General features: G+C 34.0%; 1 protein-coding gene across 5 annotated transcripts in view; it reads right to left on the bottom strand.

The window, feature by feature from the left end:
• Positions 1–27,931, bottom strand: part of LRBA (LPS responsive beige-like anchor protein) — a 706,265-nt gene that overhangs the window by 19,126 nt on the left and 659,208 nt on the right. For 3 of the 5 annotated variants that reach the window (XM_070611607.1, XM_070611606.1, XM_070611605.1), the window contains exons 50-53: positions 27,524–27,716; positions 23,092–23,154; positions 17,199–17,354; positions 11,194–11,361 (exon numbers count right to left, since the gene is read on the bottom strand). In XM_070611607.1, the coding sequence (XP_070467708.1) occupies positions 11,194–11,361; positions 17,199–17,354; positions 23,092–23,154; positions 27,524–27,716 (580 nt within the window). The remainder of the gene's footprint in view (positions 1–11,193; positions 11,362–17,198; positions 17,355–23,091; positions 23,155–27,523; positions 27,717–27,931) is intronic. The other 2 variants (XM_070611608.1, XM_008526384.2) reach the window with 1 other exon arrangement.

Genomic DNA, 27,931 nt, shown 5'->3' with positions numbered 1-27,931 from the left:
CTCACTGGCTTTCCAGTAAAAAGACTGTGCCATTTAACTTCCCTCACCTTTAAGAAATGCACATTAATGGCCTCCAAAAATCCACACACAACAATATAATGTGACATATCACTTCCTCTAAGAAAATCTGTTTCCAGTCTTGTTTAAAGACTGAACTTTGTACTCCCTATATTATCTGACGTGCAGATAGAGAATTCTTTACATTTTCTCATAAAAAAATCTGCTCAAAATAAATACTTGTTGGATTTTTTAAGTTCCAATAAACTAAATGTTTTAAATATTAAAATTTCACTACAGCAGATGGGATTATATGATATGAGATTTAAATCCAACAGGTCCAAACTGTTTAAGTTTAACAGATATCCTGGGAACCACTTGCAATGAAATCACTAAGGGTAGAGGAGATACTCGGACGCAGAACACAGACTTTATATGTGACTCACGGACTCTGTTTATTTCTCTATAGTTACACTGTTAGACACCGTCCGGGATCACAGAGCCCAAGCGATAACATCCCACAGAAGGGAAAGGCAAAATTCCTACCTATCTGTGTATCTTTCTATTTAGAAAGCCTAGAAACAGAATCTAGGAACCATGTAACTCATTCTCATTGTAGCACTCACCTCCATCTGCCCCTCCCAACTACTTGTCGGCCCACAGAGTTAACACGTAGCGTAGCGGGGAAATCAGCTCAAATAAGACAATACTGGCCACATATTACTTTTTCAAAGACCCCAAAGCTATTATCATCTCTCATTGAAGTCTCTAAACTGAATAAAGAGCAGAAAAAAATGTCTTCTGAAAAATATTAGGTTAATTCTTTGATAAAAATTTGCAGTAGTTAATGGATACAAAAAGTCTTTACTTTTGCTTTCTGAGATAGTAGGATATACCAAAAGCTAGATCATAAAGCAGGACAGATTCCCTTAAGAACCTTTTAAAGTCTTACTGCTTGAAAAATCGTCATGGCTTTCAATAAAGCTGAGAGAAAAATTTATCTTGCTGCTAGTTTAAGGGGCTACACTTCAAACTCTTCTTAAAGAAAAATAAAAAGAGAAAGAGGATAGACTTTTTGGATTGCTTTGAAAAGGTTGAGCAATTACTTCAAAGGAAAGGGTGTCTTTGTCTGGAGAGCAGGTTTATGACTACTGATGCAAATCCTAACCAAAGGCTGAAAAGGATACTCAGTGCATCTTTATGCTTGGCCTTAAAGGAAGATGAACAAGTCAAAGGAGATTAAAGACAGTTCAAATCCTGCCACAAATACCAGGACACACCAGTTTTTACAGATGTGCTTTTCTCAGTACATAATACTGAGTATCAGTACTAACTTACTCTTACTTACTTACACTATTATAACAACCCACCTTGCATTTCAGCAACACAAGATCTCCATAATACCCATTTAACATTTATATTGGACCTATGTTTTAAAATATTAGGTGAAATGTTTTACACCATTAGGCAAAATAACAAATGTTTTTATTAAATGTGGTTCTCCGGTGCCCTCATAACACTAAGTGTATTTCTCCATCAAATGGACTCTGAGCCACTTAAAGTTATACCTGAAAGAAGAGAAGAAGAAACAGTAATTTCTTGAGTACTCTGCTCATAAATCTCCAATGAGAAAAATATTTCAAAAGATCTGTTTCCATTAAGGCAAAGGGGATTAATAATCCAGGTAAAAATAGACTTTATATGCTTTTCTGGCAAACTTTGAGTTAGATTTTTAAAAATGAATAAAGTTCTTGGTATTTTTGGCATCATCTTCTCAGTTTTATGAAATTAAATTACTTTAAAATGTACTGCAAAGTTCTCATTAGCAGTTTAAATACGTTGTTATTAGCAGAGAGAAAATTCTCTTCATTCATTCACCATTTTTTCCACAACTATTAAGAAATAAAGTATAGTTCAAATTTCCCTATTCTTAGTTTTGTAGAAATAAAATTAGTTCTTCCAATTAATACTTAGTTTAGATGACTCCTGGGCCAGAAGTTAACATTTCCCATTTGTTTATTCATTCATTCTTTTACTCCTTCATTCACTTAATAACATTTATTGGGTATAATGTGCAATGCACTATGGGAAAAAGGAGGGGAACAAAAACAGGGTCTTGTATTTGTAAATGACTTGATTTTAAATGGTCACTGGATCAAGTTTTGTCGCCCTTACTATAAACCTCCTAATTATAATTATAAATGTCTATAAGTGGAAAGGTCAAAAAGCTGTACTGAAGTCCAAATTATTTATTACAACTGAATTTTATACAAAATGAATATTTAACATCAATTAATAAAACCCTTAAATAAAGACAAGTGATATAATTTTCCCCATTAGTAAAATCTAATACCATCTGCCCTCTCAGAGAGGTAAAACAGAATCTGAAACCTGGCTTTGTTAAAAAAAAAAATCATTTCAATACAGTACTTGTTTTGAAAGAAAATATAAATTTAAGAGCCTAAATATATAATTAAATTATTAAATGTATGTACATTAAAAAAAACTAAGTATTATATAATATATGCCAGTCGTTTCCTAAAGATGGATACTTTGTTTTGCACATGCTTTTTGTTCCATTTTAATCACTACAAAACATTCATTGAGGAAAAAAACCGTGAAATTTGAATACTAAGCTTTCTCATGTGGCTTGCCATGATGGTAAATCAAGAAAGGAAATGGCTTTTCTGAAGCAGAAATGAGGTTGGCTGTTAAATGTTTCTTAAACCTTTCCATTAACTTCCTAATTTTTCAATGGGAATTATAACACTACATTTTAATCACGCAAAGAGAAACTATCTGAAATTTGTTCTGCTCATCCTGTTTCCACCAACCCTTCCCTCTCCTCTCCATTCATTATGGTCTCTTTGGTGAAAAAAATGTTAATTTGGTTAAACATATAGGCTACAAAATAAGCCAAAGCTGCATTTAGGGCATGACAACCAACTGATAGTTAATTTTGGTAGCTTCCTCTTGTAAATAATATTAGAATTATTAATGCCAGACAAGATAATGTTGGTACAAAAATCAATTATAAGTTCTTGTTTTATAACCTTTCTCCTCTATGATATACATATATAAAAGTTTATGACAATGGAATTATCTTCTATGACTACATTAGAAAATGGGTTTGTGTGAGTATGTACCTACAATTGTTTAGTGGTTTAGAGCAGCACCTCTGGCCTAGAGTGCCTGAGTTTGAATCCAGGCTCAGCATTGCTAGCTATGTAACCTCCCATGGGCAAGTTCTCATAGTTCTAGTAAGATCTAGGAGCTTCAAGACCCAGCTCACTCTGTGCCTCATCTATAAAAGAAGGATATAACAGTTACCACATAGAACTACTAGGAGGATTAATGAGCTACTATGTAAAGTGCTTAGGATGGTGCCTGGCATGCAGTGAGTACCCAGAAAGTATCATCTAGTAACACAAGTGGTAGTAGTAAGAGCAGTAGTAGTAGAATAATGCATGTTTTCACCCTCTGTTGCAGGCACTCTTTTCAGAAAAAGTCTAACATCTGATCCTATGCAGCATAAATGCCAATTAGAGATGGATCTCATTATTTTTGTTTCTTGTCAAGAAAAAAATACACCTTAATTTCTAGAAATCATACTTTGATTTCTCACATTCCTCCTTTTCTTAGACTTTCCAACCTTCCCTGACAATCCATATAAATTCTGATACAACTACTAATATCTAGAAGCCTAGAGCAGGAAGTGAAGGTACGTTACAATAATTAGGTATTTTTGCCCCCAAAATTTATTGTCTCTGATTATCAAATACATGCTCACAATAAAGCATTCATATAATTTAGTAAGTTATGAGGAAGAAAATGAAAAGCTGCCTCCAAATTCCGCTACCTATAAATAATCATTGCAACATTTTGCTGGCTATCATTAGACTTTTGAACTGATACAACTCAATAGGAAAATAACAGTCCGATTAAAAAATGGGCAGAGAATCTGTATACATATTTTTCCAAAGAAGATGTACATATAGGTACATCTTCTACATACATATAGGTATCTACAACAGGTGCATGAAAAGGTACTCATCACTTAACCATCAGGGAAATGCAAATCAAAACCACAATGAGAAACCAAAACCTCACTCCTGATAAAACCTCACACCTATTAGAATGTTTATTACCAAAAGGCAAGAAATAACAAGTGGTGGTGAGGATGTGGAGAAAAGGGAACCCTTTTGCAGTGTTGGTGGGAATGTAAATTGGTGTAGCCACTATGGAAAACAGTATAGAGGTTCCTCAAAAAATTAAAAATAGAACTACCATATGATCCAGCAATCCCACTTCTGGCTATATAGCCAAAAGAAATGAAAACACTGATTCTAAAAGATATCTTCACCCCCATGTTCACTGCAGCATGATCTACAATGGCCAAGACATGGAAATAACCTAAGTGTCCAGTGATGGATGAATGAATAAGCAAAATGTGGTATATATACAATGGAATATTATTCAGCCATAAAAAAGAAGAAAATTCTGCCATTTGCGACAAAATGGACCTTGAGGGCATCATGCTAAGTGAAATAAGTCAGACAGAGAAAGATAAATACTGTATGACCTCACTTACATGTGGAATCTAAGAAAAACAAAACAAAAAAAGCCCAAACTCATAGATACAGAGAACAGATTGGCAGTTGTCAGAGGCAGGGAGTGGGCAAAATGGGTAAAGGTGGTCAAAAGGTACATACTTCCACTTACAAAATAAATAAATCATGGGGATGTAATGTGCAGCATGGTGACTATAGTTAATAATAACTGTATTGTATATTTGAAAGTTGCTGAGAGTAGATCTTAAAAGTTCTTACCACAAGAAAACAAATTTGCGACTATGTGTGGTGATGGATGTTAACTAGACATATTGTGGTGATCATTTCACAATATATACATATATCGAATCATTATGTTGTACACCTGAAACTAATATAATGCTATATGTCAGTTACATCTAAATTTAAAAAACAAAACATCTTGACCCCACTCACCCCAAGGAAATAAAGCAATCTCTCAGCTGTAGAAAGTTACAAGCTACAAGAATAAAAGCTAAAAAGCCCCACAGTCATGAAGCCCTAAGCCACAAGAGGCAGGAAGAATTCTAAGGATTTTGTTTCCTACCTAAAAACACTTCAAATCCAAAATCTGAGGTCTGACTGAACCTATTTGAATGTGAGAAAAATTTCTTTAAAAAATAGGGCAATCGTAAAAGAAATCATCAGAGGCATTTAAGTACTTAATTTCATATAAAAATGGGTCTCTTTTCACAAATTCTCAGGAATATCTAAAGTACAATATGAGGTACATACACACAAAGCTGTCATACAATTTCTCTAATGAAACAAACTTTCTGGAAGGTGGTAAAGTCAGTCTGATAGGTTGTTCCAGGAGGTCTTAATTAAATGTATCCTTAGTAGTTCTACCATAATGTACACACACACACACACACTCAAGCAATATTCTAAAAGCAGAAGATACCTGCCTTTAGGTTTAAAAAAGGAGGAGAAGCAGCAGCCTGCAATTTCAGAGTATATTCAGTCTTTCTTAAATTAGACATTCAAAATCTCCTTTAAGAACCTATAGGGCGATACTTAATTGACTAGAGAGAATTTGTACCTTCTTAGATTAAATCTAGTAATTGTTTGAAATTAAGTTTCCTATTTGAGCACAAAGTATTAAACAACTTTCTTTTGTGTAGCACTATTAAAGTCTACATATGAAGACACTCAGTTTCAATTTGAGGGCATAAATCATTAGTTCTTCTGTTCTCATATTTATATGGCTATAGCCTACGGGCTGAATGCTATAGTCATTTTTCTCTGCAACTAAACAAGGTAAATAAATGTGATATATTGGCACATCACCCCACCACTCTGCATATGGTGAACATTAAGGTTGTATTCATTTGCCATATGAATATAATTCCTTTTACCACATCTACTATTAGTTACAAGCAGTAAATACAGAGTTGTTTTGCTGGAACTTGAAGGCCTGCATTACATCATGGAGCACTAAACATCCTGGACCTTCTGGAGAATTTCATAGATGTAGTTTTAATGTCACCTGAACTTGAACACTGCCAACATATTGCTTCAAACCCTGCTTGATGAATTCTTCAAGAAAAAAAAGAAAAATACAGGGCAGTCTTAGTGTTAGTGTGATGGTGAACAGCAAAAGTAGGGCCACAAGGAAAGCCCCGGATGAGATACAGACAGGAACTCATGTTCTTGACAAAGAATTAGATCAAGAGTCATATCTCAGGTATAAAAAGGCTACTTGTTTCAAGCATTGCTCTCATATTCAGAATCTAGTGAACATAAAGAACCTAGAGTTAAAATGTCATCAAAACAATTTTCTCCAAATGTAGCTTACTGAAGACCTGCAATCAATAAGATGAGTTTATCTCATGACAAATAGTGATGCTTTGTTTCATTAGGGATATATCTGCTTGCTTTTTCCTTAAACAAAATATTTACTAGAGAGTTCCAAATCCAGTTTAGTGTGGGGCAAAAGAAGGAAGAAAGTGATTTCTTTTATAAAATCATATGACTCAACACAAATGTACATATCTTGACATCTGTGATCCATAAATAATACATCACAGGCAATTAAAAACAAAGTTCACCTGTCTTATCAAGCACAGATCTTCAAATTTACCAACATTAAGTCTCCCGATGCATCCAGCAGATGGCGCTCTAGGACACCTACTTATGGAGAGTAATACTGTTTGTGTTACATCCATGTATATTTTGGCAAGACAAAGAATAAGGATTTATCAGTAGCTTCAGTAAAACATATTAGACTTTATGACAAACAGAACATAATTCCTAAATATGTTCACAAAAATATACATATGCATAAACACATGTGCACAGAGGCAACCAGTAAATAATTCACACCTGGACATGTTATGATACTACTTTTCTTATAGACTTGATGAGTAGTCTATGTATATCAGTGGTATTTATGGTCATATGGCAAGATCATTCTAAATTCATTAAAAAAAAATTTAGAATGCCTCAAAGTTAGAATTCATTTTTAATTATAGCAGGAATGTCTCATTAGGGTGATACTAGTAAAATTAACAACAGTAGGATTTACGGTAATGACTTAAATGATTGATGAGAGTATAACAAAATGAAGTTTTAGACAGAGAAAAAGCAGGGCAGCTATGGCATACAGTACTTTAAAAAACAGCTCTGTGGTCTGTTAGTGCTAGCCTTATGGTTAATAAAACCTTCTTTCTAATTAACGGCGCTGAAATATTCTTAAAGAACAGAATCTTGTTATAAAAAAACTTAAATAGTTGTGTTTTTTTTTTTTCAGTAGACGCCATTCCCATAGAGGAGAAAGCTGACATAGATTAGCATGTCTCATTGCAAAGAAGAAAAAAAAATGCCACCTTTCCATCAAATCAAAAACAGAATGTGAGAATGGAAAACTACTTTACTGAAATACTACACACACAAATCTATGCAACAGTCTCACCGTCAGCAACCATTTGCTTCTAAAGCTAATCAACTGTGGCTTTAAAAATATTACCCAGATACCCAAAAATATTTAATAAGCATTTACATTTAAATGCTTCATAAGCATTTAATTTTAAGTTGATGATCTATTAATACAGTATGAAAACTATTCTGTAAATTTTCATCTTGCTTATGAGATCATTTCAAAGTTTAAAGTATTTAAATGTCAATTAAATGCATTGGGGAACATTTTCTCCCAAATTTGGAAATGTACAGCCTGGATAGTATTATTCTGAAGGAAAATGAGTATTTCAGGAAAAGCATTTTGGTGGACAAGATTCGGTCCTAAAACACAAAGAGTACCAGGGCAGAGAGAGAGAGACCTCCATGGAGAAAACAGTTCTCGTTGAAATGTTCTTGGTTAATTTATAAAAAAAAATCCACAACTAAATGGAATCCTACCTCAATTTTTCTTCTCATTAAGAAAATTGCATTCCACGGGAGATAACTATCTCAAGACAATAGAGTCAAAGATGAAAAACTATCTGTTACACAGGAAAATGAGGCTTTTGCCATGTCTTGTAGGCAGATTTCATAAAACGTGCATCCTTTTAAAAGCCCCAAGTTATATTATATGCAGATTTTACCCAGTTTGCATTAGCCTGATTTTGCCCAAGTGATGCATATTTTAATACTGGATAATACGGTTTTTAAAGAAACAGTAATACAGCTATCAATTTTACAAATAGTACTAATGTTAGATTTGTAGAAAATGGTGTAAGGCTTATCACTCTAGCAAGCAAAATTACTAGCTTATTTGCATGATTTTTGAAGTAAAAAAACTAAATATTTGAATGAGACCTATAAAATGCAGAAAAAGCTACAGCCTAGTTTTCTTTAATTAACCTATTTAAGTCCAAATTCAAAAATGTAAGTTGAGGCATTGTGCGCATTTTTAAACCACATTGAATATATATATATAAAAGCCTGACCATTTCTTAAAGGTCACTTATATTGCGTTCAAGAGATACAATGTTAGGAATACGCATAACCTAAAATTCCTCATCTGAAAAGCTGACTTCAGCGGCTGCATCGTGGAGCCATCAAAGAGCCAGAGGCTTATAAAATCCGAACGAGGTTGCACGAACGTTTAAAACAGTTCACAAGCGGTAAAAATGTCTTTGTTTTTGTTTGTCATTTTCTTTTGAAAAGCATAGACTGGCTTGTTCATTTTTCTATTCTAATGTGTGGAAATTCTCATTATATGAAAAAGTACCTATTTGTCTTTCTCCCAGATTCATCCTTTAAAGCTAAAGCAAAATTAAATTGGGATATCAGACATTATAAAAGGGCCAGAAAGGATGAGTTTCACTTTGAGAAAGGTAATTTAATTTAGTCAAAATACATTACAATTTTCTAAAATTTTTGTTAGATGTGCTGTTATGTTATTATTTTATTTTTTTCTTTTCATCCCAGCATACTGGGAGTTAATGTCCAACATACTGCAGACAATGAGAGGGTACAGATGAAGTGCTTTGTGAAAAATATAACATTATAATATATACTCTAATGCCAACAAGATGGTGTTGGTGTGGTGATTTATTTGCTCTAAGCATCCTGTGCTTCTGATAACACCTTAAGGCAGTTACTATTGTTGCTTTCATTTTACAGACAAGACGGAAGGACCCAGCAAAGCTTAGAACTTAGATTTGTTTTACCCCAAACTCCAGGATTTGGTCAGTCCTACTTGATTCATTTTTTTAGAGGACATGCATGTAAAAACCATCTCTAGGGTGATTTACAAGGTATTTAAATATATATAAATATATTTCTCCCTTCTGGAAAAGCTGAATATTTCTAGTTTTAAATACACTTAAAATTTCTGAAATGTAACAATTACATACAAGTATAGCTAATAAGCCTTTAGCTACTTCTCAGAATACACATATATATGGTAATGACATATAGAACATGATTAGGTCAAATAAGTTAAAAAAAAACAAAAATTTTTTTCTTGCATTTTGATTGCTATATGTGCATGAAACATCTTACACTGTTTTAAGGCAGAGGTTATTCCTAAATACTTTCAGATAAATAACAAAAAAATGGTATATTTATTATCTATGTCATATCTGGGTTTGTCTTTGATAATTTAATGAATCTCAATAACTGAATTTACAGAAACAGGGAAAAAAGAAATTGAAAGCAGTCACTTATCCTAAAAAGCCAGAAAGGAAGAAGGAACAGAATGTAATGGTCCATAATGAAACGAACATGGAGTCTTTTCAAAAGAATGTGAAAAACAAAATCCCTGAAATTTATGCATTTTAAAGTTTTATTGTAATTGTATATAAAAATGGAGATATCTGTGTAAATGTGTGAAATACACACAGGTACACACCACCCTCCCCCATATAGACACACACACACTAAAGTTTGTTCTGATTGCAAAGACTATTATCCATAGCATCACAGCCTTAAAGTTATTTTTCATATTCTATTTGTGTAGGGAATTATCCCTGTTTTGATTAAAATAAGAAATATATATTAGAGGTTCACTGAATAAAAACTGTGTTTACCCACCAAACCAAACAAAATACATACAAAGCAGAAACAGCTTTGATAAAATATTTTGCATATACTTCTTTTAAAATTGTGCTAGCTTTTGACTAAATTTTTTTAAAAAGGTTTCACTTTCACACAAATATTATACATTTAATAAGCACAGCTTTAAGAAGTCAATCCAAAATATGAGGGCCTTAAACATATTCAGATTGTTGCATAATTTGGGGCAGAGTGACAGAAGTACGTACCACAGTATTCAGGTAAAGTAATTAGGAACAACATGATCCTTCCTTAACCAAATACACTGCAACTTGCTTTAAATTAAGAAACTGTAAATATTTAAGAGCAGTTAAAATGCTCTAACTTATGAAGTAAAAATCTAAAGTTATTCTTGCAAGAACTCTTCAGAGTTGTCATAATCATTTTAATTAAATTCTCATTTTTCAGGTGGTCCCTTTAATTGTTTTTTCCTACTTCTTAATGTGTTTTTCTAAAGCCATTTCTTTTCTGCAGCTGTGTGCGATTGGTTTTAATGGTAGCTGCTTCCTTTTTTGCCTTCTGTGAATTACAATTTTAAATGGTTACACATTTTTTGTTTTAGTGCCTTCAGCATAGTTTCATAAAGATGTTTAAGGCTGTTGGTGAACATTTTCATTTCCCATCTGAAAAACCAAGAGTCAATTTGAATATTCCATGTTGGCCATGTATGACCTGTTTTATCTTTTAAGATGTAAATGAAAGCATATTTTTTTTTACAAAGACTGATTTGTTTCCATGAAATTAATTTTTCTTTTGCTCCTTTAAAATATGAATTCAATAAACAAGATAATATGTGATTGCTCTTTTATGTTATATCTTATTGTTTGAGAATGAAACACCTCTATTTTATTTGGTGACAGCCATTTCCAATGAAGAACTAGCATTTTCAGATCATAAGTATAACTTATAACATGAAAAATGAGATTTCATGCTTAGATTTGAATTATCAATTGTCACAAAATGTTAATAACGAGGCTATCTAGACCTTTCTTAAATTACAACTAAGAAATTAAAACTGCTTGATAATTTCAGTTTCACTTTCACCTCTCTGCAAAATGTTATTATATATCACTTGCAAAAGTTTACTTATAAAATAAATTGTACTTACTGCCTGGGTTATCTCCAATCCCACTGCTTTTTCCATTCCAGTACCAGAGCAGAAGGGTTGCATCACGTGACCCTGAGAGAATGTAGCAATTTCCCCCAATATATGACTCAGACCGAGTGAGGCAAGTGACGACATCCCAATGGCCAAACACCACTTGGATCAATTTTCCTGAAATGCAAAACAGTTTTTTAAAAAATTGCTACTAAAATTTTTTTTAAATTTCCAGTGACCAGTTAACTTATAATAAACCCGTATTAACTGATTCTGATAATTCAGATTTTATAATAAAATTTGATCTAGTCCAATCTAAAAGTTTTCTTTGAATATCAAAAACAAAAAAATCAACTGAGCAGTGATAATAACATTTTTGAAAGACATAACTTAAAACTATTTCAACTAATAATGTTTGAGGACCATGACACTGTGTCATTATACATGGCTACTATAAATCACAAATGATTCATGTCTACTGATTAAAGCAGGCCCAGGAGAACCCTTATTTGGAATCATTTCAACAATTTCTTAAGTTACTCTATCTGATTCAAAATAAAACTTAGTTGCCTTTCTGTTAAGTACTCTATAATTCAGATTTCACTAACACAAACCCATCTCTGAATTAAGATTTAGTGTATTTCATCTTCTTTTGTAAAGTGATCTATACAAGGACAATATAAGTCACTTTGGAGAGCTGCTGTTTTTTAAATTGGGATTACATGAACTAAGTTCTGATAAAAGGACCGATATATTGTGATTGCAATTTGAGTCAGGTTATACTTTTCTTGTTTTAATTGTCTGAATGATGAAAATTCCTTGGTGGGGGGTGATGAAATTAAGATGACAGCAGTTTATCTAACAGTAATAACTGGGGATAGGGGAGAGGAACCCAGTAAACTGACTATATATCTAGGGCTTCACACAGGTGAATTATTCACATAATGGTATCAGAGAAAAAATTAAGCTCCCATCTTTTAGAATTCTTTGTTTAATCAGATGTGGTGTTTATAATTCACACAAATTTATCTAAAGAATTAAATATCTGTACCAGCCCTTCCATCCCATCCCTGTAGTTTCTAGCTAACATTTTCCTTTGAAGCGTCTACAGAATCTCTACTGATCTAATGAATGTCACAGAATGTCTACCCTTAATATTCAGCATGATTTTTTTAGTAAGTGTTTCAGTGGGGTCATAAAAAAATATAATTCAAATGTTCAAGAAAAAAGACCACTAGGCTGAAAAAAAATTAATATGCCTAAAAAGTGTATGTGTTTAACTTGGAACACACCATAACCTATTCAAAAGCTTAAGGTCTCAATTAAGTATTGGCATCTAAGTATATTTAACTTTTCAAGATAATAAATATAACTAAAAAAGTATTTACGTGAAACTTTTTAAATTCTTGACTTTAATAAACCTGAAGCTTATTATAAAGGCAGAGAATTTAGAAACAAAATACTGAAACATACTCTATCCAAATCAGATGGAAAGTCAAACACAGTGTTTCCACTCTTGCACTTAGCCTACTACTAGTAACTTTAAAATCAGATTCATTTCAATCTCAAATTGCAAAATTAATAAAGTATGTTTTTTCTCCTGTGAATAAAAACTTTAGTTAAAGCAGGTAGTTTTAACTGGTAAATGTTAAAAATGTTCATGTCTGAATCTTTAACCTTTTAAATTGACATAAAAACATTTCATTTAAAAAATCAGCTTTTATCAATAAAGAATATCATAAGAAGAATTCAAGACATTTCAGAATAAAAAATGGAAAAGAGAAAACTAAATATAAAAAAGTGTAATAATTTTCACATCATTTCCAATTAATATGAAGAACAAAGTGGAGTGGTTTAGTGGTAAAATGGATGGGGTCAAATTAGGGGCCAGCTTTCCTAATGATAAGACAAAAGTTAGTTAGCTGAATGCACTCTTATTACTAATTATAAAACTGAAGGTTAAATTAGTGAGTTTTAACTACTGAAAGAAACTGAACCCACCATATTGTGATTATATTTTTGATCCCAGAATATGTACAGTGACTTCTGCCTCAGCCTATACCTAAATGCTGAGAGCATGGAAACTACAGGAGTGATGTAAACAGGTTATCAGAATAGGTTTATTTAAGATTTGATAGCGTCACCTCAGAGGGTTGTAAGAGTGAGGATGAGCGAAATCCCTACAACTAGGTAGGTACTTGAGGTATATGGCGCAGAGGAAACCCAAGTGCTCCTGTGCACCAAGAGGCTTACAAAAGAGCAGCTGGTTTCTTTTTTAACTAAAATTTCCTAGTATTTTAATTTTTGCCCTAAAAGTTATCACAATTATTTTTCATTCAACAAACATTTACTAAGCACCTACTATGTGCCGAGTATTAAGCCTTCTCACATGTATTTAGTGGTAAGTAGACATGTAAATAGACATGGTCCCTGCCCACGGAGTATTTACTGTCTAGTGGGGCAGACAGACATTAAACAAACACAAACAGACATATAATTATGAATAGCGATAAGTATTATAAAAGGAAAGAACAAGGTAGAATCAGCGAGAATAATAAGAAAGAACAAATTTAGACTGGGCATCAGGGAAGATCAAAATCAGGGAGTGACGTTTAACTATTTCCATCTAAAGGGTTTCATATTTTAATATAAATTAACTTTATTCTCTACAGTTTATACTTGGGCTTAACTCTGGAAAATGTTATTCCTTTTAAATAGAGCTAACACTGGTTTATATATAAATTTCAGGTGTACATCATTATATTTCAATTTCTGTGTAGACTACATCGTGTTCACCACCCAAAGACTAATTACCATCCCTCATCATGGAAAATGTTATTTTTTCAAGTTTACGTTTTCCTGTTCTGGCATCCTTCCTCAGCAATATTTGTTATTGCTATGAGGTTGAGGTTCACTCCTCCTGCTCTCTTTTTGGTAAATTATTTTCTGATAATCTCATAAGTGTTCCTCAACCTTTATTTTTTGTTTCCTTTAATACCAGTCCACCTCTCCACACACTAATATCAAATATTACCACAAGCACTAGAATATCCCTTTTTTGACAGAGTAAATTTTCTAGTTAATGTTTTATTTGACAGCTGTGCTACAAATAAAAAAAAATTCAAGCTCAGGACTCTGCTCCACTGATCTAAAATGCGGCCTGAAAATAATTCCCACTGCCGAAGGAAGGTTTTATTGTTGCCTCTGCTGTTCTGGTTGTGTCCCGAAAACATGATTTATGTTTAAAGAATTTCCTGTTACAACCATGTTTCTCCCCCCGCCCACCCCAAATCTAATAAGAGAAGGATTTTTTTTGGCTTATGTGCTAAAATATAATTGAATTCAACACTTGTGATAGCTTTGCCATTATATATTATTGATCATACAATTTTTCCCTTGCTTCTCTGCCAAACTTAAGAGAAAATATTTAATATTCTTATTGTCATAAAAACACAAACACATATTTACCCTAATGAAGTTCTTTTAAATAAAACTAGCATGAGAGTTTGTTTGTATGTAAGATATTAAGAAAGATACTCGGACTATCATTTGAGATTTTTTTTCACAACTTTTCTGGCAAGTGTAAATATTTTTAATGTACAAGCTAAGTCAGTCCCACCGAAATGAAGTTTAACGTAAGGCTACTTATTATGAAAATGTTTTACATACATAGGCACACACATTTTAAAAGACAGTAAAGTGGAAAGAGAAAAAGGAATATTATCAAGTTCATTAAGTCTAAAGTAACATGGCAGACGTAGTAGGAACTTAGTATTGTAAATTATAGTGTTTTCAAAATTAACTGATAATTGACAGATTGATCATAACACCTGTATGAGATGACATGGCATAAGCACAAAGAATGCTACACATTTGAAGTCAGAAGAGTTGGCTCCAACATCTAGTTCTATCACCATTACCTACACAAATTTCAACAAGTTACTTAACCTTTCTAAACCTCAGTTTCATCTTCTGAAAAATGGGGATAAGGACATCTGTTCTGTCTGACAGAATTACTGTGAAGCTGAAACAATAACATGTATGTGAAAGAGTTTAGTAAATTCTAAAGAACTGTGTGAATATAAGAATTATTTTAATTATTAGCATTATATAAAGTGAGGTTAGCTTTACTTTACAAATATTAATATTGAATGCCTTTTTAAAATGTTATGGAATGTCAATGAACTCAAGAAACCTCAAATGTCAAAACCAAAGATTGACATCATATATGATTTCGCTTTAAGACATTCTGGAAAAAACAAAATAATAGAGATGAGGAAAATGTGGGTGAAAGAGTTAGAGGTGGGGGAGAAGTGGACTACAAAGGGGCAGCACAGGGACTTTTCAGGGTGACAGAGCTGCTCTGCGTCTTCATTGTGGTGGGGGTTACGCAACTGTCTACAATGCCCAAACTAACAGAGTTAGAAACCAAAAATAATGAGTTTTACTGCATGTGAATTTAAAAATAATTTTTTAAAATGTGTAAGAAAACAACATACAATCCAAAAGAATGTTTAAGAAAATCTTGTGAGTTGATGTAATAATTTTAACTTCACAGCTTACACAAAAAGGAAGCACAATTTGTGGTAAAATAATGCTAAGGCTGTCATTACCATCACAGTGAAAGAAAAGGTTAAAATTTAAATCTGATTCAGAGAAAATTCATTATAATAATAAATATATTTTAGGGAAACTTATAGATCCCCATTGCATTTTTAAAGAATTCTAGAGGAGTTTTACGTTCTACAGTAATCAGCCTCATAGACCTAAACATCTAAGTAAAAGCCCAATTACACAGAAAGACTTGAATGATGATGTTTTCTTTCTGGACCTACAGAATAAAGATGCAAATTTATAAGAAAACTAGATCATTAATTCCATAAAACAAAAATAAAATGAGATCATGCCTAAAAATAACTTCTAGGGTTTATTCTATGAACAGTACATATTCAACTATTTTTCCCTATTCTCTCATAGCTATGTTACAATATGATCATCAAAGTATACCCAGGACAAACTCTTTGAATACCTAGGAATTAATTTTTCAACACAGTATACTGAGTAAGGCAGGAGCATGGACTCACACATTTTAGAAAGATCATTAACAAGACAAAGAAGATTTACTATAAAACAATTAACTAGAAACTTCAATTAAAAAGAATTTCTTATTCCCACAACATTTAATCAAGATATTTGTAGATCCTTGTTTTAGTTGAAATATCTCATTCCACAGTATCTATCAAGGTCCAATGCATTAATATCTAATTTTAATTATTTTAAATATTTAACTACACATTTACTAAGTTTATTTCATCCTCTAACAGTTTCTAAAATACTTTAGACTTCATTAAGTTTTTCAATGTCTCTCAATTTCTTACATGCAAAAATTTATAAACACTTACTGGATTGGATCTCCTGTAATAATACTGAGTTGAGTTTGATTTGTCCTTTAGAGAGATGCATGCAAATGAATATATAGACTTAAACTTTTATCTTTTAACAAGAACTCCTGTCACACATAAAATCAGTCGTCAGCTACTTTTCTTCATGACTGTAGCTTTCAGCAAGATTATAAGCAGAACTGGGTGGAGGCAAGATATCTACTCCGAAGAAATTTACTTAATGAGAATTTCTAGTAAGGAAAAAGCCCTTTAAATAATACAAAAGTGAGAAAATACACCCAAATGTATGTACATGTGCCATAAGATCATGCACATACACGTGCATATGGTATTTACATACCAGGAAATGCTCGGAAAATGAATCATTCATTCTGTAAGCACAAAGCTTGGGAGACAAACCTAATATAAAAACTCCCTCCTAAAAACATGCTGAAGTTAACTTACTAGTGGACTATATAGTAGATTATTACTTTAAAGAGGAAAATTGTCTTTTCCTTATTTTACGAATTTTAGAATTCTGTAATTTTGGGAAGGAAGAAGATGAGAAAGCATTCTAAGACTCTCAGTGCTATTGAAGTAAACACTAGTTCACTGATGAAGAAAGTAAGTTACCTGTGTCTGTAGAATACACTCGGAAACTCTTATCCCAGAAGCCGCAGACGAGAATATAGCGGTTGTCTGAAGTGATGACAAAGCACTGGGAATGGACTTGAATGCTTTGGTCTAAAAGGTCAGTAATTTGCCTCCTGTGCATTCCTGTATTGCTGGCTGTGAGAATAGAGGAAGAAAAAAAGCCTATTAAACCCACATGCGCAAAGAAATCCTATAGTTTATCATACTGGGGGTTGGGGGTGAGGGAGGAGAGGTGACACATTCCAGGATGAGAATATTTGATCTTTAATTTTAAATGTAATAATATTTGATAAACCAAATAGGAAAACACATCCAATAGTTGGAAGAATGTGAGTAGCTAAATCCAACATCTCAGTAAGAAATTTTGCCTAGAGGAAAGAAATAATAACACACTACAATTTAAAAATAGTATACAATTCTCAGAACATGCTTTCTAGCTCTTGGGCAGGACCAAACTAGATTACAATCTCCAGATTGCATCACAGTTAGGTTTGTGTTTCTGACAATCTCATTACATCTATTGTCATGAGAACGGATTCATGTTGTGACAATCTATTACCTTTAACTTTTTGTCACAAGGAAGAGATATTAGAATTTAAATGCCATATATTTGAAATATTGTAGCATCTTGTAATACTTTGGCTTTAACAGGTCTTTAATTTGACTAGATGTTAACTCCCATTTGCCCTGTTTACAGCTGCACTTGCATGTAAGGAAAGGGTAGAATGACTATTTATTAAAGATACTTGTAATTGAAATAGTCAAAGCACAGCACACTGCCACTTTCTTACTCCTTATGTAAGCAATAAAACAAGACAGTCTGGCAGTGTGCTTTCAAAGAGCTACAGAGCACCTGAGACGGGGTTTGTCACAAGGCACAAGGTCAGACACAGACCGACGTCAAGCACATGGGGAGAGTAATAATCCTCTAGAAATATACTATCAAGTATGTCATTATCAGAAAAGGAATTTTCACTGAGATGCCTTTTTTGGCATTATGAGGCCAACCAAATGGAAAGCTTTGTTTCTAGAGATCTAAGGGTTATTTGACCACTAACTTTCTAATACAAATGATGGTTCTTATATGAAAGGAACTTGATTGTACCAGAAATCAGAACAAATTTCTGCATCTGAGTATTAGCTTCTTTGTACCATAGTCTTCAGTTTTTTTGAAAAACAAAACAAAACAACTTGATGCATTATTGATAAAATTGAAAAATAGAAAAATATCTATATTATATTCATTGTATGTAATAACCAAGTTAATGTGGCCAATTTAATACAAGGCTTAGAAAGTAATACAGAAGAAAAAAGTGTTCAAACTACTCTCCACTTCTGTGCTGGGAACCACTGGGGTTACAGAGAAATAAAAAATCCCCTGCCCTCGGACATGAACAGACATTTCTCCAAAGAAGATATACGGATGGCCAATAGACACATGAAAAGATGCTCATCATCACTAATAATCAGGGAAATGCAAATCAAAACTACACTAAGATATCACCTTACACCTGTTAGAATGGCAAAAATAAACAAAACAAAAAGTGACAAATGTTGGAGAGGTTGTGGAGAAAAAGGTACCCTCACACACTGTTGGTTGGAATGCAAACTGGTGCAGCCACAATGGAAAACAGTATGGAGATTTCTCAAAAAATTAAAAATAGAAATACCATATGACCCAGCCATCCCACTACTGGGTATCTATCCAAAGAACTTGAAATCAGCAATTCCAAAAGTCCCATGCACCCCTATGTTCATTGCAGCATTATTTACAATAGCCAAGATGGTGAAGCAACCTAAGTGCCCATCAACTGATGACTGGATAAAGAGGATGTGGTATATATACACAATGGAATACTACTCAGCCATAAAAAGGATAAAATAGTCCCATTCACAACAACATGGATGGATCTTGAGGGTATTATGTTAAGTGAAACAAGCCAGAGAAAGATGAACTCTGTATGACTCCACTCATAAGTGGAAGTTAAACATGTAGACAAAGAGAACTGATTGGTGGTTGGTTACCAGGGGAAAGGGGGGGTGGTGCGGGGGTGGGCACAAAGGGTGAAGTGGTGCACCTACAACATGACTGACAATAATGTACAACTGAAATTTCACAAGGTTGTAAACTATCATAATCTTAATAAAAAAAAAAATCCCCTGCCCTTATGGGGTACGCAACATAGCAAACACGTACACATACATGTGAAATACTGCAAAATTCTGCTAGTGTCTGATTATACAACTTAACCATAGAAGATTATTAGATAATTGTTTGATATTAGGTTTCATATACTTTTGAGGGATTGATGGGTTAGTAAGTGACAGCCATGGTACACAAGGCAGAATTCTAGTTGAAGATCACTTCCTCCCTCCTTCCACACAAAGGGAAGTTGCTGGCAGATGAGAAAAGCTTTGACGGGTATCATAGTGTATTACAGAGACACTAGTATCCCACCTTCAGTGAAGCTATGTAATGCAATTTAGTTTTAATTCCAAGAAACCTAGCAATTAAAAACAAGTAGGTAGCTCTTTCTAGTACTTCATTCCACATGAAAATTGTAAAAATGTTTATTTTTGTCAGTGTTTACATGACTTTTGCTCCTCTGATATTAACTTTCACTGGTCTTTTTTGTTGGCATGATCTCTTGGGAGAACCGAGCTTGACAGATCTGGGCGTGTGCATAATTTTGAGTTGAGTGACCACAAAGTGCCCATAGGTAAGGCCTGATGCCCCTGCAGCATTCAGATGAACTATTTGCCAAGTAAGTGCTTACTTGTAATTTAACATTTCAAACCTCCTCCTATCCATCCATCCGTCTAATCTATATAACCTGTCTCACAACTGCCTTTCCTTTATCTCAGTTTTCTCTAGTAAACCTCCTGAGATTCAGTACTAAAAGTATTTTTATTTAATGAAAATTAGGTATATTTGTCTAGATAAGTAGTCTTCAAACTGGGGCATGCACACCCCTGGGAATATAAGATTTCCCAAGGGATACACAGGCACAGATGGTTTTAAAGGAACCAATTTCTAGTTCTTCAACTTTCATATGTTCTCTTGCCTGAAATAGATTTGCCTGAGAATTCTCCTGTGAGTTTTCCTTTCTTATCTCCCCTTTCGCATCCTCTTCTTCCACTAGATTTAAAAAAGGCATATTTCTTGCCTATCCAGAATCTTACTATGGTGCTTTCCCTCAGGGTATAAAAATCTCTTGAGAGCCAAATAAAAGGACAATTCAAAATACTGATGTGATGCTGAAAAGTGAATGCTTAAGGTATCAAATCATTCTGCAGGGCAGGTGGTTTCCAATTCATTGCTTTCAATAAAATGGAGGGAGGATCTAATCATGCCGTCAATTGATAGATCATTAAAAATAAGTTTTGATGATAGATTGTTAAAATGATCATTTGATGATAGACCATAATAATAATTCTTAATAATAGATCACTATATAAATTTTGTCACATAACTCAGAGAAAGAGTTCAACAATTTGAGTGACATTGTTAAAACAAAACTCTTTCCTATCTCTTTTCTTATGTGAGTAATTTTCCTCAGAGCTTCCATCCATAAAAAACAAAAAAAAAACTAGGATAGAACTGTTGACAAATCCTGTCTCCTTCAGCAATAAACAATGTACGTCCATGAATACATAGGTAATTGAGGAGGAAATGCCTCATCAATTTCATTAAAGATGTTCTTCCATAAATGTTTGTTTTTATGTTTAATGTTTATTAAAATTTATAATTTTAATAGAGTATATTAATAATATCTGTAATGATAACAATGCAGATTTTTTAAAAAATTTGAGCTTTGTGATCATAGGAAATTTTAACATTTAAATTTATATACATATGTTTAATTTTCCATACATATTTTTATTGCTGAAAAGTATAATAGGGTAATTAATTTCAAAAGTTAAAATAAAAATTGCGTAGGGGAAGTAAAATGAAAATATAAATTCAAGATGACAAAGGAATAATGTAAAATTTTCCACTTAGAGTTTTTTAATGCATTTTCTAAAAATAGAAAATGTTGAATATCAATTCACTTTAATATTTAGATTTCACTGGATATATTTAAAATTTTATACACTATGCTAGAAATTATAACCTTTGCAATTGTTTTAAACGTGTGATAAAAACTTTCAGATGTCAACTTAAAAATGTGTGAGAAGGTACATGGTTTTAAACAATTATTTTAGGGGATAAAGGAGCAAACAGTCTAATGACCAGTGATTTAGAGCATGGAAGAAAACTGGCCCACAGGCCAAATCTGGCCTGTGCCTGGTGTTGCATATAAAGTGTTACTGGAACACAGCAATGCTCATTTGTTTATATATTGTCTATGGCTGTTTTTGTGCTATAACAGTAGAGTTAAGTAGTTGTGTCTGAGACCCTATGGCCCACAAAGCCTAAAATATTTAATATCTGGCCTTTTACAAAAAAAAGTTTATCCATGCCTGTTCTAAAGGGTTACAATTGCTGAATTATTTAATTAGACTTCATACTATAGGATATTCATTGTCAAGTTTTAAGGCAAACAATGAGTCTAGACTTCAGAAATAATGCTTTAAATAACAGCAAATGGGTGTCATTATTTTCCTGACTTTTAAAACTTTAACCAAATGAGAATTTTTCGTATCTATTCAAAGCAAAAGAAGATTTAGGAACCAAAGTAGTATTTATTTTTCATATAGTTACTTCTTAGATTTCTGCTTATATTTGGGGAAATGGTAAATGAATTAGTTTTGAGCTTAAGGTTTTTTGAGTTCATCTTGATAGTTCATCTGCAAATGGAGCCATTTAGCGCTCTATTGAAACACTGGTTTTAAAGACAAAAGATGACAGACACATAGGGAACACTCTAAATTTTAAAATAATAAATTAGCTTATTCATATGCTTTATTTAAAAACTTTAAAAAATTCTAACAAATTTATTTGTGCCAGGGAAATTTGACAAAATTACAAGCCAAACATCCATGCTAGTGGCATACCCCTGCAGCTAGGCAATTAAGTTTTTTATTTTAAAAGTTTGAATAGTATCTTCAATATCAAGGTTTAACATTCTTAGTGAAGTCACATTTGAAATTCCCACCCATAAGGATGAAAAACACTAAACTAGAGATTTCAACTAACCTACTGAAAAAGCATAACAGCAATTAAATATTCTAAGTCATCTGCTGCAGACGACTCTTTCTGGTCTCCTCCCTTTCTTCCCCCCTGAACAAATTTAACCTCCAATGGCAATTTATTGGGCTGTAGGACCCTAGGAAAATGAATACAAATATCTTAACACTGCCATTGGCTGGGCAATATATTTCAACTTCGAAACTGCTCTGCAATTGCACATTAATCCCCTCAGACCGAACAGAGGGTCCAGGAAGAAAGGATTGATCTCCTTTAATGATGAAACCCTGGCACTACAGTTTTATTTTTCACAACATAGTGCTGCTAAGAACCCCACTGTTATTATGAAAATTTCCCTAGCAAAGGAGCTCCATCACATTACCGGTGCACCAATTCATCATAACGTGCCTCGCTCCTGCTCATCAACAAGTCTGAGTGATGAAAAGATCCAATATTATCCTGACAGTACTTCATGCGCATTCTCAATCACACATTATTACAGCATCCATATTAATTTTCAGTGACACGCGTCCTAGGCCTGTTCAAATTAGGCAAACCAACGAGGGGGAGTTGATGAAATACCAGCATAGCCACAGCTCATTGCATTCCAATTTGCATGCAAATGGTTTATCAGGAAAATTCCATTCCCAGCAACCAGCAAGTGAAAAACAACTGTAATCTACACTTCAGGGCCACCATACAGAGCTTAATGAATCGCAAAGAGAGAAGGAAGTGACAGACCTATGAGAGGATCGATTTCCACTGGCAGCTGGTATGGCTGGTCTTGTGCAGCACCTTGATGAGCTAAAATTCACAAAAGACAAAAAAAAAAGGATTATTTTTCATATACTAAACTACATAAAAATACGTAAGTTAAATCTTATGCAGAATTGTCTCCAACCTCCAAATCTCACACAGTTTTGTGAAATTTAAAGAAAAAAAATCCAGGTGCTTTTATGGCTAGCTTATTAAACATTTATTTTAGATTAGTGCTGTTCTGAACATGTGCCATCAGCAGTGGCTCCAGTCCTAGGCCATAAGCTATAGCAGATGCTTGACTGGCAACCTCTGATGCTGCAACAAAACAAAATTAAGTGGTAAAGCGCGCTGAAAACAAAATGTGACAACCATCTGCTGACTGTAGCAAATACTATTTTTTTGTTACTTCTTAAAAAGGCAGTTTTGAATGCTGCAGGACAAAGGATACACAAAAATGTCAATTTATGATGGAGAAAGGGAAAGCTCTAAGTCAGGGAACATTTAATGTTTCATCCATCACTTAAAATCGATCATTTGAAAGTTTGAATAAAAATAAAGAAAGCTATCTGCAGATAAATGTTTTAGTTAAATGCATTTGGCTGAAAGACTTTCTTAAAGATTTGATTGAGGCTTTTTAAAAAAGTTTTATTAATATTTAATATTTCCATGGTTTCAATTTAAAAATACTCTGAGTAACAAAAATCAATCCATACTAAGAATAGTTTGTTCAATTCTCAAAATGGTTCTAAAGATTCAGGCACACTTCTTTTGTAACCAAAAAGAGGTTTTGTTGGCTGTTTCCCTGTGAAAGGTAGAAAGACCTTAGGTAGAGAGGAAGTGTACTAGGGAACAGGAGCTGCCACTGGCTAGCTGTGCAACCTCAGGCAAATCATAAACCCCAAAATGTAGGGTTCTGGAACAGATGACCTTTTCAGCTTTGTAATTCTGATAGTTAAATTCTGGGTCGTTTTCCAAATTACTTTCCCCAAATGACTCAGCCATTCATCCTGGTCAGTATCTGACGTTTATAGACGCATAAGCATTTAAAGTACTGCTTGGTCGGTACTGGTATTAGAGCTCTGCTTAATACCATCAGATTTTAAGAAATCTTTCTGACTTGGAGGGGCCAAAAATAGAAATGGGGTATAATGAGTTCATTAGATTAGTTTTAAATTTATTATGTCATCATTTCCCCTGTTAGTAAATACCAACTTTTCAAGGACGTGTGGAAGATCATTGATCCTAATAAAATACCTGAGTAAGCACAATATTAGCACTGAAAATTATGGCTGAGTATGTGTAAGACATAAACGTAGCTGAAGAGGTAAAGCCCTACGACTCACTCTTTTTTACTGAAGGTATTATCTTTGCTCTTTACTGGCTCTGCCAGTCAAGAAATCACAGGCCACAGACAGGGAACGATCAAGGAAAGTGCACCACAGCCTCTGATTTATCCAACAGTGCCACTTGCTCAACACTAACACCTTGAGAATTTTTGTCTACTTCTGAGAGTCTGGGATCATAGAAAGATTAAAACCAAACTGTCAGTGAAAGAGGTTTAGGAGGTTAGCTATCTTGTGGTCATGCCCCAAATCCCAGTTCTGCCACTGACTGCCTATGTGACCTTGGGCAAGCTTTGTAGCCTCTGTGTTTCAGTTTCCTGATCTGTGAAATGGGTTAGATCGGTTAGGTTGAACCACACAAAATTATCAGTACCTGACATTTTGACCTATAAAAATGGCAATTTCATATGGTTCAACCTAAATATAGAACCTGCATCCTTAAGTTGTTGAGGGGATTCAATGAGTTAATAAGTGTAAAGTGATGAAAACAGTACTTAGAACCTGGAAAATGGTCTATAAGCATTAGCTGCTATTATTTTTTCAGAAGTATTGCAAGGTCCTTTGAATGAGAAGAAAGGATAAAGATGATTTTTTTTTCCTAAATCAGGACTGAGAAACTACTGAAAGAAAAGACCGGAGCTGGTTGTCTAATGAACAAGCTATGGAAATCACAGATTCTCCGAGAAGAACCAGAATCTAAGTTAAAAAAAGAAAAAAGATTAGTGTAACATGAAATTTGATATTCATTGGAAAAAAACGGCTAGGGACTTTTGACATTTGTTTAAAATCAAGGCATACTGACAGGTAAAGGTAGCACAAGATAGGATGAAAGATCAGATTTATGTAAATATATCTGAAATGAGGCACAGATTTAATAAAATGCATGCTTAATACTTTTAGGTGTAGGTGTAGAACAGAATTGGAGATCACATTATAGGAAGTTAACCACCCATGTATTAACATTTGTTACCATTCTCTGTGTTTATCTGGTGAAGAGTTGCTGTGTCATACTGTAAAGCCAGAGGATGGAGACAAAAACCACTAGTGACACAAGGTCCAGACACAAAGAAGGCTCACTGGGGAGAATTACAGGCAAAGAATTGGCAAAACATATGTAGTCTCCCAAGCTCTTACCTCACAGAAAGGGGAGCTTGAGCTGGGAACAGTTGGATGTACCAAAAGTGGTACTCTAGCAGAGGGACACTGCCCCTAAATCACTTTATCTATCCATAGAAAAACTGGAATTAGGGAAAGAATACCTGACAACCAAGTACTAAAGGAAGCAAGCCTTCTAGTCAGGGAAATGGGTTGTTCAAAAGGGGAGTGTCAGGAGCTCAGTAATCAGTGTTAGGGAGCGTGCCTAACAACTTGAACATCAGCTGGAGACCTCCTAGCCCTTTGGTTGAGCTAGCTCAGTTCCTGCTGAGCTGGAGGCTAAACTAAAGATAGGGGGCGGAGAGTGGTCAGGGCTTTCTAGCAGCTGAAAAGGCCTGTCTTTCCTCACGTATGCTGTCACTCTGTTTAAACTGAAGAAGTTCTCAGAGTTGCCACAAACAGCCATCTAGGATAAGAACCATTTGTGGTGGCCCTGATGCCATGCACACTGGTGCTTTTGCCAAGCTCTCAGGGTAACTGTGCACAGAGTAGGTAAGGCCTCTAGTGTGTCTGATAGAACACACCACCAGCATGTTTTTCTTCTAACGAGTGGTATTTAGAGAATCCAAAAATCACATTTGTTAATCAAATTATAACCTTTAGTCCCATAATATGTCATTTGCATACACATTTACCTCTGTTAAGTAAGTTCATTTGAATTAAAGGACCTAATAATAGAGACTTTATATACCTGGCTCAATTTTTATCTTCTCTACTTCATCTGAAATCTTTTCTCTACTCAAATGTGGGAATTCGTTTCATTTCCAATGGCCAGGAAAATGGCTATATTTAATAAATTCTGATACCAACCACAGATTCTACATGATAAGTACCTTATTGAGTGTAGTCAGGGCATCACGTTTTTGTTTGAATGTCCAATTCAATTCTGTTCCATTCTAAAAGCCCTTGCATTTAATTTGGCATGAGGCTCTTGTTCAAGAATTTATAATTTTGCAACCATTTCAGGTATTATAATGAGCAATCCTTTATGCACACTTTACAGATTTAATGACAAGTTAACAGACTATTAAAATCTATCTTTTAAAATTTCCTACTTAAAACAATGGCTTGGGAAAAAATCCTATAATCTCCAGTACTTTAAAAGATTTTTTCCTTCTTAAGAAAAGAATTTCTAACTAGTGGCCAAAAAGAACAGTGCTAAATCCAGATCCCAACATTCCTGTTCTAATGAGAGGTAATAATTCACAGAGGGGTGACCATAAAATGCTAGACAGAAAACTTGGGTTCGAACCTGGCTCTGCCACTGACTGGCCATATGTGATACCGAATGAGGCAAGCTCCCTGGGGCTCAGTATCTTCACTGGTAAAACGAGGGCTGGACTAGATGCTCTCCTGTCTCCTCAGACTTTGATGGTTTATGATTCTAATGGTTCGTTCAGTCTCTTGCTGTTAGTTACCATAACTATTCAGCACTTAATGGAAGAAAAGAATGTACTTAGGGGTTTGCAGTATTTTGGCTGTGTATTTTACGTTCTTTTTTCTATCAACCACAAGAGACACTACCATGTCATGCATAGAAAGGCACATAGTAGACAATCAGAAGTGTTTATTGGTGAAAGGAAATGGAAGAAAGGCGAACATTTGATAAATAAATATATACTATTTATGGACACAATATAGAATATCATTATATTAAAATATTACACCAGAAATATTTATCTCCAAGGAATAAAGAGAAACCACCAGATGTCAAAGAATGGTTTATGTTTTAATATTTGTATTATATGCCTCAGATGGGACTTCTTTAAGCCTGTCAAACTATTAAATATTTTGATTCAGACTAATGCTAGAAAATTTAAAACCTTAAATGTTGAGATATAGTTAAGTGGATATTATAGTATCTTTACACAGTGTTCAGCAGTTACTATGCCTTATCATGATACTTCTTTACTTACCAGGAAAGTTGTGCCACTTGTTCACAGCAAATAGCCTGTTAGCAGTGACTGTGATCACAGCAGGAGTCGCCAAACCAGGCTGGGTGTTGGCTGCCACGTGAGTGACAGGGGAGTTGGAGGGGAACTTTAGGACCATGATAACATCCTGCTGGGCTTGGTCTGTGAACATCAACGGACTCTGCAGGAGGAGATACTGTTGAGTGGGCATGACAAGACCCAAATATACAAGAAGGAAAAGACAAAGAAAGACAAGAGAGAGGGCGTAGGAAAAGAAGAGGAAGATCATGTTAACAGAAGTTGCAAGTGAGAGCACAGTGAGCAGAAAGGCTTAAAGAAACAGCAACTAGGATTTGCCTGTTTTTCATATAATGTCATTTGAATTTTTGGGTGATAGAAGTAGAATACATT

The sequence above is a fragment of the Equus przewalskii genome, chromosome 2 (assembly GCF_037783145.1).
Source record: "Equus przewalskii isolate Varuska chromosome 2, EquPr2, whole genome shotgun sequence".
In the NCBI taxonomy this organism is placed as follows: domain Eukaryota; kingdom Metazoa; phylum Chordata; class Mammalia; order Perissodactyla; family Equidae; genus Equus; species Equus przewalskii.
This window is presented reverse-complemented; position numbering and strand designations above follow the sequence as displayed.